At 33.2% G+C, this 16,915-nt stretch overlaps 1 protein-coding gene and 1 non-coding gene across 8 annotated transcripts in view; one reads left to right on the forward strand and one right to left on the reverse strand.

Annotated features, from left to right (window-relative positions):
• The window catches only part of CNTLN (centlein), a 331,161-nt gene that overhangs the window by 182,647 nt on the left and 131,599 nt on the right, over positions 1–16,915 (forward strand). For 3 of the 7 annotated variants that reach the window (XM_032635110.1, XM_032635113.1, XM_032635116.1), the window contains exons 9-12: positions 27–203; positions 1,997–2,122; positions 7,924–8,045; positions 9,410–9,529. In XM_032635110.1, coding sequence (XP_032491001.1) covers positions 27–203; positions 1,997–2,122; positions 7,924–8,045; positions 9,410–9,529 — 545 coding nt within the window. The remainder of the gene's footprint in view (positions 1–26; positions 204–1,996; positions 2,123–7,923; positions 8,046–9,409; positions 9,530–16,915) is intronic. The other 4 variants (XM_032635111.1, XM_032635112.1, XM_032635114.1 and 1 more) reach the window with 4 other exon arrangements.
• On the reverse strand, positions 16,798–16,904 carry LOC116756201. The gene has a single exon (XR_004350570.1). It is a non-coding gene; the product is annotated as a U6 spliceosomal RNA (small nuclear RNA).

Below are 16,915 nucleotides of genomic sequence, written 5' to 3' on the forward strand. Positions count from 1 at the left end.
AGACACAAACATACTTTTTAAAATAGGTTTCTCAACAGCCATCTTTATCGAGCTTAGAAACCTTAATGGTCTCACAGAAGTCTGAAATTGAGTATTTACAGGAGAAACTGAAAATAGCAAATGAAAAACTATCAGAGAACAGATCTACCAGCAAGGGTTCCTCAGAGAAGAGCATCTTGACAAGTACTGAAAGGAAACATAAGGTAGGGGCATTTGTCATTTTGTGAATTTGTCAGGATGACGTTGGCAAGGCAAGTGATGAAGTTAAAAACAAACAGCAGCATTTACTTCTCTGCTTATATTTCTGGAAGCTTTTAAAAAATATTCTGTGTCAAATGTTTTATAAAATCATGGCTGGGAGTAGCAAGTTTTCCCTTTTTGAACTGAATAATATGTTCCTTATTTAATTAATTAAATATATTAATAATGATATACCTCTTTTGCGTAAATTATTCTTATATTAAAAAGTTTTGATAAGTATCCCTCATCTATCTAATCTATAGATAAATTAAGTAGAAATTTTAATGTGGTATTAGTCCTTAATTCAATTTTCTAATTTTAATTAGAAGAAAAATATATCTTAATGTTTCTATTTCATTGAGCTGTGATATTTAAAATACTGCCCATGTGGAATATAAACTATAAAATGGAATTTAACATTAATATGTACAGTTACATATTTTCAGATTTAAAGGTGTAACAGTGGAGAATAATAAGCAAATTTTTTGTGGCATGATTCTTATTTATTAATGTCTCAGCTTTTCCTTTTTGTAGTATTTATTGCATATTCTTATTATATTGCAAAAGATTCTATGAACATTAATATAAACATTTCAGAATATCACATTGTAAATATATTATTTCTATATAAATTGAATTAAGCTTTTCCTAAAAGTAAGGAGTTTTAGAGGTATGTTTCTCACACTTGTTACTTCAGCAGTAGAAAATATTTTTAAAAGTAGAATCATGTTTTCAATTCTCATTCTTTTCATGTTTTCCTATGAGTAGGACAAATGTCTTAATAAAGGAAGTATTTAAAATGAGACCTATGTTTCTGTGGCATTCTTATTTACTCCCCCTAATATTATTAGTAATTTTCAGAACTAACTTTATTTATGTATGTATGTATGTATTTAAACATAACTCCGTTATATGTTTCTTGCCATTTTGGAGTAGTTTCACAGCATTGAGCTCTATTTAAATGAAAGAAAATACTCCTAAAATTGAGAGACCTTATAGGACCTAATTTGGTTGTGTGCTGTATTGTTGAGCTTTAAAAATGTACTGCTCTGTTGTTTCATTGCGTTTAACAAAAGTCAAGAAAATGAGAGTGATATTTTGAAAGAATTTTCTTTCTTTTTCATAAGGACATGCAGTAAGTATGAACAATATGTTGCCCAGCTTAATAGTTGCTTTCACATATTCCTTCTCCAGATTGGTATATGAAGCTGTACATAATATAAACACACATTCTTGTCTCTAGTTAGCCACATTATAGTTAATGACCATATGGTCATTATGGTATAAGATCTACTGTCTGTTGTATTTATATTCCTCAAGCATATTGTTCCTTCAACTTCACAGTGTGTTAAACTATTTCAAAGGGAAAAAAATCCTTTCCCTCTTGTTTCTGGTTGTCCTATCAAGTGTAACCTTGGACCCTTATAGAGCAATTAGACCAGCCTCTATCCCCTCCTTTGTAATGAGGTTTCTTGCATTTCTGAGTCCATAACCCTTTAGTCTTCCCTAATGGGACATCATTATTCTGAAAGAAACAATGTAAATGTAAATGAATATTCTCATTAATGAGTCACAGAGAAACCTTTAGCGGTAGCACTGTGGTAATTCTGCTTGTTATTTCTCTGGTATTCCATGCAAGATTTTTTCTTTTTATAATTCATTATTAGTATTCAAAACTACTTGTTCTTTAATTTTGCATGTCTTTCATAATCCAGTGTTCCAACTAGTTCAACCATGTCCTTGTTTTATTCTCGAGGAACCACCTGTGAAACGCTCAAGGTCTTTGTCCCCAAAGAGCCCTTTCTTAGACTCAGAGGAGCTAAAGAAGCTGAGAAATGCTGAAAGAAAGATTGAAAACTTAGAGAAGGTACTACAGCTAAAGGTGAACATTAAATCCTTTCTTTAGTAATAACCTTGCCTAGGTAAGGATATACCAAAGTAAACATTCATTTCACAAATTACTGCTTATCATTTATCTTTCCTGAATTTAATTTTTTTAAAAATATGTAAATTGGTTAGTCTAGTTCTTAAGATTTCTGAGGATCGTAAAGTAATAAAAAATTTTGCTACTTTAAAAACTAAATGTTTATTCACTATTTTACAATTATTAGGGAATATTTTGACTCTGTATTGGGAATAAATTTCTTATAGTTTCTCAGAGACCAAAAAATACAACTACAGCAAATGGAAAGGGAAATTTCCTGTGGTTCTTTATATATGATAAACATACACAAAGAAATGTTAGTTAACAACTATGCTAACCTAGTTCAGGCCACTTAAAATTGTCCTTTACAGAAAAATTATACAAAGTGGCAAATAAATATGTATTATTTTTTCCATTTCAACTGAATTTGTCTCAGAATGCATGACATTTGAATCTGTGTTCTTCCAGTCTTTAAGAAGCATATGCATTTATTGTTCTATCTTTAAGAGTTTATACTTTCCAACTCATACTTTGTGAATTATCTTTCTCAGAAGAAGTTGGTTATGTGTATTGAAACAATTTTATGTGACTATATTGAGAGCTTTAATTTTTTCTGTGAATTTAATATGGCTAAACTTGTCATTCTTCATTCACAACTACCGGAAGGCCAACACTATTTGAGATTTAGCCATTTAACTGAATCTCAAATAGTTTTATAATATTCTGTGACAAGCCCAATTTACAGATGATTAGAATCCAAATATTTAAAACTTAGATTCTTTGTCAGATAGATTATTCTTAGGAGGAAAATGTTTTGTACTCTAGAGCAAAATATAGATTAGAGATATAGTTAACCGTAAGCTACATTTGGAAGTTTTTTTCTGCCTTTTCACTAAACATTGTTTTAATTTATATTTATTCAGATTTAAACTATTAGTTCTAAACAAAGGAAAATTATCATCTATTGTTTCTCCCAAAAATAAAATGATCAGATGACCTCAGCTTGCTAACATTTAGCCTACTTGAAATTTATACACCTGTAGTTATTTGCTCATTCGTTTACTCATTTGTAACTTATTGGCTAATGCAATTAGCCAAGCATTGTGCTAGTCACTTGTATAACAGGAGAAAAAAAATGACGCTGAGTAAATAGTTAGAATCTAGTGTATTGGTGTGAACATGGAGGTACAAACAGGATATTATGGGCATGTTTAGGACACCATCATCCTTCTTTTGCATAATTCTTGAAATTTACATACCAAGGCTTCTACTTCTGTCCTCTATTAATCTGGGTTCTCTGGAGAAATAGAAACAATAAGATATAATCCTTTAGTCTTCCCTAATGAGATATCATTATTCTGAAATACATATATGTATGTGTGTGTGTGTGTGTATATATATATATAGAGAGAGAGAGAGAGAGAGAGAGAGAGAGAGATTGATTGATTTACTCTAAGGAGAATTGGCTTATATGATCACATGATTATGGAGTTTGAGATGTCCAAGATCTGTAGTCGTCAAATTGGAGATCCAGGAGAGCTAATGTTATAGTTCCAGCCTGAGTCCAAAGGCCTGAGAACCAGGAGAGCTAATGATGTAAGTTCCAGTCCCAGTCTGAGTCTGAAAGCAGGAGACCAGTGTCCCAGCTCAAAGACACTCAGGAAGAAAGAATTCTTTCTTATTCAGCCTTTTATTCTGTTCAGGCCTTCAGTGGATTGGATGAAGCCCATCAGATTGGGGAGGGCAATCTGCTTTATTTAGTGTATTGATTCAAATGTTAATTTCATACAGAAACACCCTCACAGATACACCCAGGAACAGCCATTAACCAAATACCTGGGCAGTCAAATTAACATAAAAAATTAACCATCACATATTCCATTCAGTAGTAGAGCAACTCCACTCATTTGCCCCCAAAAGTCTCTGAGTCTTTTTTAGTTCCTTGTTTTTGGCAGGAAGGAGTAGAGCAATTCAGACATTTTTAGATCTATTCTCTTCCACTTCTTAAATTTCTTGTTTCAGAGAGTCTCAGAAACATTATACTAATTTACTTCCTCATTCCTTTTTTCTAATAACTGCTCTCTTGGATGAGGCCTCAAGTTTATTTTTAGAGTAAAATTATTTTTCACACAATTTCTTTTTCATTTATATTTTTTCTGTATTCTTTCAAGTTAATTGATGATAATTGTGAATTTCAAATGATTGTTTTCTTTCATAGATTTGCAAGATAAGGGAAAAATGGGAGCAAATTTTTTTCTTTGCATTTTATCATTTGGTAGGAAAGGATTTCTTATTTTAAAGGAGCAAAATAGCTGAATGAAAAAGGCACTATAATCAGTAGCATTTAACAAAAGGAATGGGTAAACAAAACATGTATATTAAAGCAACTCCAAGGAGAGTAGTTGGGCCCAGGGCATTTTTAAATTTACAACCTGACTATAGTAAATGTAACTCATATTTAGTGAAGACAGAAGACCTGTTTCTATCTTCTTGATTATTAGGCTATAGTATTAATGCTATTGCTATTACTCAAGCACATGTGAGTATAAGGTAAGATAGGAATTAGTGGTGTGTTTGTGTTAGTTTCCTAGGGCTGCTGTGACAAACTACCATAAACTGACTAGCTTTAAAAAAACAGAAATGTATTGTCTCAAAGTTCTGGATGCTAGAAAAGTCCAAAATCAAGGTGTCACCAGGGTTAGTTCCTTCTGAAGTCTGTGTGGGAAAGTCTGTTCCATTCATCTCTCCTAGCTACTGGTAGTCTCAGGTGTTCCCTGGCTTATAGATGGCCTTCTCCTTGTGTCTTCACATCACCTTCCCTCTATTCAAGCCTCTCTCTGTGTCTAAATTTCTCCTTTTTATGAAGACCAATCATATTGGATTAGGACCCACCCTATCTCATTTTAACTTGTTTATCTCTATAAAGATCCTGTCTCCAAACAAAGTCACATCCTGAGATAATGGGGTTAGCACTCCAACATATCTTTTAGGGAGAGATTCATTTCAACACATAACAGTCTCTTATGGTTTTTAAAATACATTGGGATCATGGAGCTCCTTTTGAAGACCATTCCCCACTAATACACGTTGAATTTTTGTCATGGTCTTTCCCATGTTGGTATTCTTTTGAATACTGCTCTTCAAGAACCTAATGGGAACATGGCAGACAAAATGTTCCTTGCTTAAATATGTGAGCAATGGATTAACGTTTTTCTATTTTTGTGATCCTTTAACATACCAATGTGCATTGTGAATCTATAGGAAGGTAGAGATACATAATTTATCAGATTTACTTGATTATACCTATTAATATTTCCCAAAAGACTGTTGCTCCATGGAAGATACTGTTGGAAACACTAAACTAAAGACAAAAGGCATGATCATGGCATGGTAGGTAGCTTTAGGGTCCCAAGTTGATCACCAAGGTGGATTGAAGGGAGGGAGGGAGGAACAAAGAAATTTCAGGAGCCTATGGTACATATGTATATAAATTTTGATACATTGACATGCTCTTCATGCATATTATTCTAATACTATATATTATAATAAAATATAATTGTATAAACATTAACATATTGTCTTACTAAGCTCTCTTCTGTGGCTAGTTGTACCTGTTTTCAAGATGGGCAACCAATGTTGTAATTGTAGAGTCAATAGTAATAGAAGAGATGAAAGTTCTTATTATAAAAATCTCACCCAATTCCAAATCCTGAATTCATGGGTGTAGTGAATTATAAAATTTAATTTGGAAACCAGTGCATCAGAGCTTTATGAAATTCTTACTGTCCTTGTGATTACTAGTGCCATGAATCTCTGCTTTACTGACTTTCATGCATTTGGCAACTTAATTCTTTTAGTACTTTTCTATGCCATTTAATAACATTAATATGTCCTTTGAATATAGTTTATATGTCTTTTATTTTTTAATGCTCTAATATTCATGAAGTTTATACATTCTGCTGAAACTAAACATCCATGGAATCCTTGGTATTCTATAAATGTTTTTTTCTTAACTTAAGAAACCTTGCTATCATACTCTGAAGATTGAGCCACTGTTTTATTAATAGTGTACATGTTCTTAGTTTGCTTTATGACTGTCAAGAAACCTTTGAGCAAACGATGATTTGATCAAGAATCATTTCTGTTCTTATCAACTCAGAAGTAGAATTACAAACATCATTGAGAAAAGTCAGTTGATGCAACTTTACTATTTTCTAATATTTTAGTCATTGAGACTTGTTTGTACACAGAGGTTAGAGCCTCTAGTTTAGCTAGTTTAATTACAAAATACATAGAAGTTACTCTGTAAATATTTTATTGAATGATCTAATAAATCGACCTAGTTCCGTGACTGTCCATGGGATATTTTTGGCTTGCTGATTCTAGAATGCAGGCTTAGTAGTTGTGGCACATGGGCTTAGTTGCTCCGCGGCATGTGGGATCTTCCCGGACCAGGGGTCGAACCCATGTCTCCTGCATTGGCAGGCAGATTCGTAACCACTGTGCCACCAGGAAAGTCCATAAATAGCTTCATTTTGAAGATGGGGAAATTGAGACACGTTGAATTTAAGCAGCTATGTCAAGGTAAAATTTAGTAAGTTTGAGCAGCAGGAGTTGAACTCTTATCAGCACTTAACACCCTGCATATAATAGGTTATTAATATATGGTTCTCCAATTGAAACGAACAAAATTGAATTCTGTATCCTGAATTTTTAATCATAGTATTAAACCATGCTACTTTTTATCAAGTAATTATGCAGTGGCTGTGATTTATATCTTCTAAAACTCTTTAGAATAACATTTATTCTAGTTTCCCCGTCAGTGATGCCGTTTTCATGCTTTTTCATCAAGCACTTCCATTTCCATATGGCATACATACCACTCGGTACACACAGGGCTCAAATACGTCCTAATAACTACTTAAGAGAATTATTGAAGTTCTCCTACTAGATATATATTCAAAGTATAATGGCAACATATAAATACTGTTGAGACAGGTAAAATTGCAGTAAAATAATGCAGACTCTATAAGGTATTAACTCACTGTTGGGATGAGAGACAGATAGTCAATGAAACAGTACATTTGGCTTCTAAATGATAAGGGCATCACTGTTAATACTTGGGAAGTGGACAGAGTAAAAAGCTCACTTTTGCTTTGAGCCTCTATTGGGCAAGCACAGTGCCAGGGGCTTTACCTATATGTTAGTTTATTTAGTTTAATTGTCATAATATAGATTTCTGTGTTCTTTTCCATATTCTATAGTAAAATAAATTGAATTAATTTAAATAGTGTTCTTAAGATTATGGTCTTACTATGATTAGTGTCTTTACACTAATTATATGTGCACTTATAACTATATGTGCCCTTACAACTTATAACTAACAAAATAGTGATGCATTATGTGTGGACAAATCCTGGAAAAGAAAAAAAAATTTAATATGTAAGATTGGTTCATAAATACATGTATATATACTAATTATCAAAAGGGAAAGGAATGAAACGAATTTGATTCCAAAATTTTGAGATTACTTAAGTGATTTTTTAAAATGCCATGAGTGCCTCAAATTTATCAAGCAAACCTGTTCTGTGACTTTAAGAATTCTTCTTTTTCTTCTGCTTAAGTAAGTATTACAAATTAATTCATATTTACATACTGTTTTCTTTCAAATTTCATACTTAGATTGGTAACCTTTTATTTGTAACATTATACTAATACTTTGTTCAGACTTGTATACTTGGCTTTTTTGTGTTTTACAGAGCCAAGAAAATGATGAGCTAAGAGATGCCCATGAAAAACACAAGGAAAGGCTACAGATGTTACAGACCAACTACAGAGCAGTAAAAGAGCAATTAAAACAGTGGGAAGAAGGCAGTGGCATGTGAGTTACATAGCTCATAAAGCCATTTCCCTAAATGTTAAATGGAACGGAGTAGCATCATATAGGTGATTTAATGGCTTTTGTTTGATTTTAAAGAAATTATTTGGTAGTCAGATCTTTATTGAGGATTTTAAAATAGAGAATATAATAAGTGAAAATAGAAATATGTTAGCAATAACTATAGATTTTCCTATCATTTGCAGAAATAATTAGCATAGGTGATTATGAATGATTGTATATATTTTTAATATATATAGAGTAACTTAACAAAAGTATATAACAAAACAAAAGTAGTTCACATCCATATGATTGAAAAACTACTTTAAATAAAATACTGGTGTTACAATATATATAACTCAAAAAGTATTTAAGTTTTATTTGAAAGACATGAGAAATAGGAAATTCACATATATAGTTAACTATCTTAAAACTACTTCAACCTGATATGCAATTTGAAAATCTTTTCTATCCATCAGTTTGTTCTGCAGCTTATCTGAATGAATTGGCAGTCTCAGTTCAATTGCTCTGAACAGGTGTTCAGATCTTGGTTAGTCATAAATGGCTCCCCTGTTAACAGTATCAACAGAGGGCAAAGGACTGAATGAGTACAGAAAATCTACTACCCTCGTATCTTTTGAGATGGATCCTTTAGGGCAATGTTGATGATACACATTGGTCTGTTCTACAGAGAAATCGTTTCTAAATTAGCCAGTACTGCACTTTTACAAAAGAAAAATGGACAGTTTGTTTTATGTACAGAAAATGAAAACGTAAAGGGCATTTGGCATGTTTTATAGGTAATTGTCACATCTGATTTTTCCTTTGAAGAACAGAAGGTGTTTCATATTGCTTTTCAGTAAAGCAATGATAAATCTATTTGTCCTGGATTTAGCCTCTGCTTACCTCACTTTTTAGTAGTCACTGGAAGTTTGAAGACTACTTGCTAACTATCTGATATTCAATATTCACTGATAACTGCTTGTTTTAAGATAGAGCACATAAACCACATTCAGATTGGTTGACAGCAAATTCTAGATGTGTTGATTGCTTATAGTCCTTTTTTGAAACTGTGACATTTCTGCAATGTATGTTTTATTACTAGTAGAATGAATGAGAGAAATAGACCTGAGACTATCACGTGTTTGCTTACAAGTTTGCTTTCCATAGCAGCAGTTTAGCTTTTTAGGAAATCATGATCTAGGATTTTGATTTCTACATACTTAGGTTTTAGGAAATTCATTGCATAGTGAACTTGATTTAGAAATTTGGTCAATAGATATTTTTAAATTTTAGGGAATGTATAAATGAATTTTTATTACACTTTGAACATGTTAAGTAAGAAAGCAATTTCATTTTAAAAATAGGATGGAAATCAGGAAGATAAAGAGAGCAGATCCCCAAAAACTTCGACAAGAAGATTCTGATGCTGTATGGAATGAACTGGCTTATTTCAAAAGGGAGAACCAGGAGCTAATGATTCAAAAGTGAGTTTCTTTTTTTAACAATGTCTACTTAGATAAACATTTGAGAGAAATTCTTTGTGTCTGAAAGGCCATGAGAGAAATTCCTTATAAAACTTGGAAAATGAAATTATCTGGTTTGCCTGTAAAAGTGAGAAAAAAAGATTAGCTTTTAAAAAATATATATGTATAATGCAATAACAAGTTGCACATTTACTAGCTCTAGCTGAAACTGTATAATATGATCTAGGGATTGTGTTAATTAATGTGGCTCTCATCTGTTGGAGGTGTCGCTCTTCATTAGCCTGTATTTTAGACACTGCCGTGCTTCATTTTTGGAATGAGGTGGAGAGGGGATAACCTAGCCAGGCATCCTTGTTTGATCTCCTAGATACATACGCAATGCAGAATGCCTGAGCTCTCTTGGTTCCCTGCCCTGTCCTGCTAATCCCAGCTGAGCTCATTATGGTGTAGCCTTGCTGCTACTCTTGGAGCTAGAGCTGTCCAAGCTAATTACTGGTAGCAGCAGAACTGCCTGTTAAAGGTCTGGTATGGATCTGCTAACATGGTCCTTGGCGGTGACCTGCAAAAGACACGAGGGAATTGCTTTCTTTATTGCTGTGCACTGCCTGTCCTTTGGGCTTAATGCTGATCCCTCCACATAGGTCTTTTAGCTGCCCTAAGTATAAAACTTGATGAAGGATACTCATATTTTAGAAAACATACAGTTTGCTTCCTTGATCTTATAATTCACAAGGTATTATATTCAGCTTGGCAAAGAAAGGACACTTTTTTTTTTTTTAACAGAAAGGAGTTAGACCAGCACAATTAGCCTCTTGCTGCTTAACTATTTCTTCATTTAGAGTTAAATTTTTTACACTCAGGCCATGGAATTTTTTTGAAGGCTGGATATCTTTTAGATTACTAGAATTTAGTATCATGTGGCATAATGTGATTAAATATTATTGAATTTTCATAGCTGTAAATTAGAATCTTATTTTACATACTATATAATAACACATGTAGCTTTAGATTACCACCTTTTCCATGCAATGATAAACTTTTGAAGAAATGATCATATCAGTATACATTTAAATGTATACTTCCAATTACCTCAAAGTATACTACGTTCTATTAGTATTAAATGTTTGATGCTGATAATAAAGTTTCTTATCTTGAAAATTTTTATAGATTTTATAGATTTGTCCCAAATATATTCCCTGATAATTTTTGATAACTTTGTTGAGATATAATTCACAAGCCATGTAGTTCACCATATAAAGTGAACAAGTCAGTGGTTTTTAGAATATTCGAAGAGTTGTGCACCCATCATCACAATAAATTTTAGAACAATTTCATTACCTACTCCCCAAAAAAAGCCCCACACAGTTTACCTGTTACCTCCATTAATTCTTCCACTGCTCTCTACCCCTTAGCTAACCACTAATCTGCTTTCTGTGGGTATAGATTTACCTATTCTGGACATTTCATATAAATGGAGTCATATAATATGTGGTTCTTTGTGACTAGCTTCTTTCACTTAACATAATATTTTCATAGGGTTTATCTGTGGTGTAGCATGTATTTGTACTTTCTCTGATAATCTTTAGTGATCTTTTTGTCTCCAAATACAAAAGTTAATTTTGGACAAAATAGGTGTGAAACCTAATTAACTAGTTGCAAGATCTAATCTATTCAAAAAAAATTCAAGCAGAGGTTAGTTGTAAGTGGTGTTTATTTGAGGTTTATTTTGCTCATTAATGAAATAGAACTAAAGAAAAAATAATAAAGCCTTTTTAAGGAAGTTCGGGAAATGTTAGAACCCTGGTCTGTTCACCCAGCAGTATGCATATGTTACAAGTAGCGCTGTAAATTAGATGCTAAGAGTCATTAAAAGTGTGGATTTTTTCCCCCTGAAATTCATTTAAATTTATTAATGTGATAGCCATTTGAAAAATATTTATTTTTCATATCAGTTTTAATTTATTAAATAATAGTGAAGTTTGAGGTGATAACCTTGAAGAGTGCTAAATAATTGATATAAACTTTAAGTCATATAATAATGTTTTGGGGGGTGGATTATTTTGTAAAACATTCATTCAGTTAAGAAATGTGTTTGAGTTACTGCTATGTGACAGGCATTCTGCTAGGTGAATGAAATGAGAACATCAGACAAACTTCCTACTCTCAGGGAGTTTTCTTGGGAACGTTCTAATGAAATATAATGTTAAAACTTAGACTAGAAATATCATGATGAAACAATAAGAAAGGAAACATGTCTTTTTATTCATTGAAGTTTGTTTACTGATGACAGAATTTTTTAAATTTATATATAGTACATTTTAGCATACTGTTTTTTGAGTTGTAGCACGTATAGTGTTATAGATATATTACATATATCTATAACATGCACAATAGATTCAAGTAACTATTACCACAATCAGGATACAAACTAGTTCCATCATCTCAAAAAATGTCCTTGTCCTACCCACTTGTAGTCACATCCTCCCACCATCCCTAGAACCTGGCAACCACTGATTTGTTCTTCCTCCCTATAGCTTTGCCTTTTTTCAGAATGTTATATGCATGGAATCATATAAGCTGTAACTTTTTGAGACTGGCTTCTTTCACTTGGCATAATGCCTTTGAGATTCATTCATGTCGGTTTGTCCAGTTCGTTCCTTTTTCTGCTAGATGGTATTCCATTGTATAGATGTACCACAGTTTGTTTGTCTGTCTCCTGAAGAATTTTTGGGTCTTTTCTAGTTTTTCGCAACTATGTATAGTTTTTTGGTATACATAGATTTTTTTTTTTTTCTTTTGCTGCACCACGTGTCCCAGGAGATCCTAGTTCCCCGACCAGGGATTGAACCTGCGGCCCCTGTGTTGGAAGTAGGGAGTCTTAACCACTGGACTGCCAGGGAAGTCCTATACATAGATTTTTGTGTGAACATAACTTTTTAATTCTTTAAGGTAGATACCCAGGAGTAGAACTGCTGTGTGTATGGTCAACGTATGTATAACTCTGTAAGAAACTGTCAAACTGTTTTCCAGAGTGGCTATACCATTCTTATTCCTACCAGGAATTCATATGAGCCAGTTGCTCCACATTCTTGTCAGCACTTGGTGTTGCCATTTTTTTTAAGACCATTCCCGTAAGTGTGTATTGGTATTCTATTGTAATATTAATTTGCATTTCCCTAATGGCTCATGGTAATGATCTTTTCACGTGCTTATTTGCTGTCTTTATATCTTCTTTTACGAGTGTCTCTTCAACTCTTTAGCTCATTTTTAAAAGATTGATTGGTTATTAAACTAATTAAACAATACTTGTTCTTTATATATTCTGTATGCAAGAACTTAATCAAATATATGATTTGAAAATATTTACTCCCAGTCTGTAGATTGCCTTTTCATTCCCTGAACAATGTCTTTTGCATGACAAAATTTTAATTTTGATAAAGTCCAACTTACCAATATTTTTCTTTTATGGATTATGGCTTTGATGTCATACCTAATAACTATTTTTCTGACCTGACGTCACAAGTATTTAGCCTATGTTTTCTTCTAAAGAGTTTTATATTTAGCTCTATGATCCATTTTTAAGCTAATTTTTGTATAAGGTGTGGGTTATAGGTTAAAGTTCATTTTTTACAAAGATATATGCCCAATTGTATCAACATCAGTTTTGGGAAGACTATTCCTTCTCCAATAAATTGCCTTTGTAACTGCCAAATATCAGCTGACTATATTTCTGCCGGTCTATTTCAAGACTCTTTATTTTATTCCATTAATATGAATTCCTAAACTTTTGTGAACCCCATACTGTCTTGATTTCTGTAGCTCTCTAATAAGTCTTGAACTCAGTGTGAGTCAAATAGCTTTATTGTTTTTCAAATTGTTTTAGCTTTTCTCATCGCTTTGCTTTTCCATAAAAGTTTTATCTATAAAAATAGGTTTAAAAATAGCTATAACTACCAAAATCTTGTGGGAATTTTGACTGGAATTGTGCTAAATCTATAGATTAATTTGGCAAGAATTGACATATTAACCATATTGAGTCCTCTATTCTATGAATACTTAATTTGTTGAGATTTTCTTTTATCAGTGTTTTGTAGTTTTAGCATGCAGATTCTGTATGTCTAATACTGTTGTTAGATTTGTACAAAAGTATTTAACTTTTGGAGCTATTACAAATGATATTATAAACTATAGTTTTGGTTTCTGCTTGTACATTGCTAGTGTATAGAAATAATTTACATTTTTACATGCTGACATACCTTGCATTATTGATATGTTACAGCTAAGTCTACTATGTTATTATTTATATTTTCTGTTTGTTTCCTCTGTTTCTCTTGTCCTCCCTTCCTATGTGTTACTTGAACATTTTTTTAGAATTGGTTTTTATTTATCTATAAGGTTTTGGATTATATCTCTTTGAATAATTTTTTTTTTTTTTTAGTGTTTGTTCTCAGTATTTTACACACATAACTTATTATACTTTATTGGTGTCAACATTTTACCACTTCAGGAATGTAGCAACCTTACTTCTATCTGTGTGCTTTTACCTTCCTCCCTTTATAATATGTTGTCTTAACTTTTGTCTCTAAATACATAGAGAAACCTATTAGTTGATGTTACAATTTTTGCTTCAGCTGTCAAATATTATTTTAAAACTTCAAAAGAAGGGTAGCCTATTATATATTTTTTCTTTTCCCAAGTTTTCTTCTTTTATCATTTTCTTTCTGTTTGAAGAGCTTCTTTTTAGACCTTCTTTTAAGGTAGGCAACAAATTCTCTAACTTTTCCTTTATCTAAAATGTTTTCACTTCACCTTCATTCGTAAAGGATATTTTCACTGGATAGAGAATTCTAGGTTGGCAGTTTTTTTCTTTGGCATTTGAAGGATGTACCACTTCTTTCTGGCCTCCGTGGTTTCTGATGACAAATACACTGTTATTTGAATCATTGCTCCCGTAAAAGTAATACATCATTCTCTCTAACTGCTTTCAAGAATTTTTCCTGTGTCTTTACTTTTTAAAAGTTTCATTTTGACATGTCTTGGCATGAATTTCTTTGGGTTTACTCTTCTGTGAATTCTCTAAGTTCCTTGAATCTCTGGGTATGTGCCTTTTGTCAAATTTGGGAAATTTTGGTCATTATTTTTTCAAATACTTCTTTTAGCCCCACATTCTATTTCTTCTACTCTGGGACTCAATTGACATAAATGTTAGATCTTTTAGTATTGTCCTACAGGTCCCTGAGGCTTTGTTCATTTTATTTTTCAGACTATTTTATCTCTGTTGTTCAAATTGGGTAATTTTTATTGTTCTATCTTCAAGTTCGCCGATTCTTTCCTCTTTTGTCTATCACCTCTGCTATTTAGCCCATGCAGTGAAGTTATTTTGTTTTGTTTTGTTTTGTTTTTGTGTTATTGTGATACTTAATTCTAAAATTCCCACTTGATTCTTCTTTATTTCTCTTATTTATTTGCTGAGACTTTCTGTTTTTTTCAAGATCATTCATAACCGTTCATTGAAGCATTTTAATCATGGCTACTCTAAAATCCTTATCAAGTAATTCTGACTTGTGTGTTATCTTGGTGGTATCATTTCTTAGTTATGGTTTCTCAATCAAGTTGAGATTTTCTTTGTTCTTGGTATGATAAGTGATTTTCAGTAGTCCCTTGGACATTGGAGTATTATGTTTTGAGACTCTGGATCTTATTTAAATCTTTTACTTAGCAGATCTCTGATGACATCATGCCTGAGGGAGAGGGTCACATTATTACTGCCTGGAAGAGGTGGGAGTCTTAGCTCCTAACTTGACCTCTGCTGACATTACACTGAAGCAGGTGTGAAGGAGTGTCTCATTACCACCTGATGGGCATGGGAGTCCAGGCTTCTCACTTGGCCTTCAGTGTTAGAGAGAGCGAGGCTGTTTTTTTTTGTTTTTTTTTTTTTGCGGTACGCGGGCCTCTCACTGTTGTGGCCTCTCCCATTGCGGAGCACAAGCTCCAGACACACAGGCCCAGCCGCTATGGCTCACGGGTCCAGGTGCTCCACGGCATGTGGGATCCTCCCGGACAGGGTCACGAACCCGTGTCCCCTGCATCGGCAGGCGGACTCTCAACCACTGTGCCACCAGGGAAGCCCAAGGCTGTTTTTTTGTTTTTCTTCCTCTAGTGGTATATGGCTAGAGTAGGGGTGGTTATTGTCAATAAAATTTCTGTCCTGTTAGTCTGTCCCTTTCCTGGTTCTTTGGCTTGAGAGAGCAGACTTTCCCTGAGACATTTTGTTTGTGTCTGTTGGCATTTCTGTGTCATGAGTTTCTCCAGTACTTAGTTTCAGATATTTATGAGCAAAGAAGAAAGCCAGGGAACTTATCACGGTGAGTTGTTCTTCTTGTGCTGTTCCTCTACTCCTAAGGTCCCCATCCTATTCTTCTTCTTTTCTTTGCCTTTCAGAGTCTTCTTGTATTTGTTTTATGTACAGATCTTCCTCAGCTATTGCTGATGTTCTGTCCCAATAAACCCATAATAAGTTTAAAATATCGTAAGTTAAAAATACATTTAATATACCTAACCTACCTGACATCATATCTTAGCCTAGCTTACCTTGAATGTGTCAGAACACTTACATCTGCCTACAGTTGAGCAAAATCATCTCACACAGAGCCTATTTTATAATAAAAGGTTAAATATCTCATATAATTTACTGACTAGTGTACTGCAAGTGGAAAACAAAATGGTTGTATGGGTGCAGAATGGTTGTAAGTTGTAAATGGCTGTTTACTTTCATGATTTCATGGCTAGCTGGGAGCTGCGGCTCTCTGCAGCTGCTGAGCATCATGCAGGAGTATTGCACAGCATATCACTAGCCCAGGAAAAGATCAAAATTCTAAGTACAGTTTTTACTGAGTGCATATTGTTTTTGCACCATTGTGAAGTTGAAAAGTCATTGTCAAACCATTGGAAGTCAGGGACCTCCTGTATTGTGTTCAGGGTTTTTATATTTAATTAATGGAAAGAATAGGGATAAATACGTCTACCCCTGTCAGCAACAAGAAGTTTCAGCTGGTTTTTCTATAGACCAGGCACTCTTATTTTTGTGGCATACAGCAGGATCTAGTTTAATAATACTCAGTCCTGACTGTTTAAGGAGTAGGATTTATCCCTATTTATACAGTAATAACTATCTTTAAAATATAAGGCTAGAAAACATTAAAAGAAGATGTCTACTAAAACTACTTTTATTTTTATTTTATTTTTTTTAAACATCTTTATTGGGGTATAAAAATATGGAACGCTTCATGAATTTGCGTGTCATCCTTGCGCAGGGGCCATGCTAATCTTTTCTGTATCGTTCCAATTTTAGTATATGTGCTGCCGAAGCGAGCACTAAAACTACTT

Source organism: Phocoena sinus, chromosome 6 (genome assembly GCF_008692025.1).
Source record: "Phocoena sinus isolate mPhoSin1 chromosome 6, mPhoSin1.pri, whole genome shotgun sequence".
NCBI classification, from domain to species: domain Eukaryota; kingdom Metazoa; phylum Chordata; class Mammalia; order Artiodactyla; family Phocoenidae; genus Phocoena; species Phocoena sinus.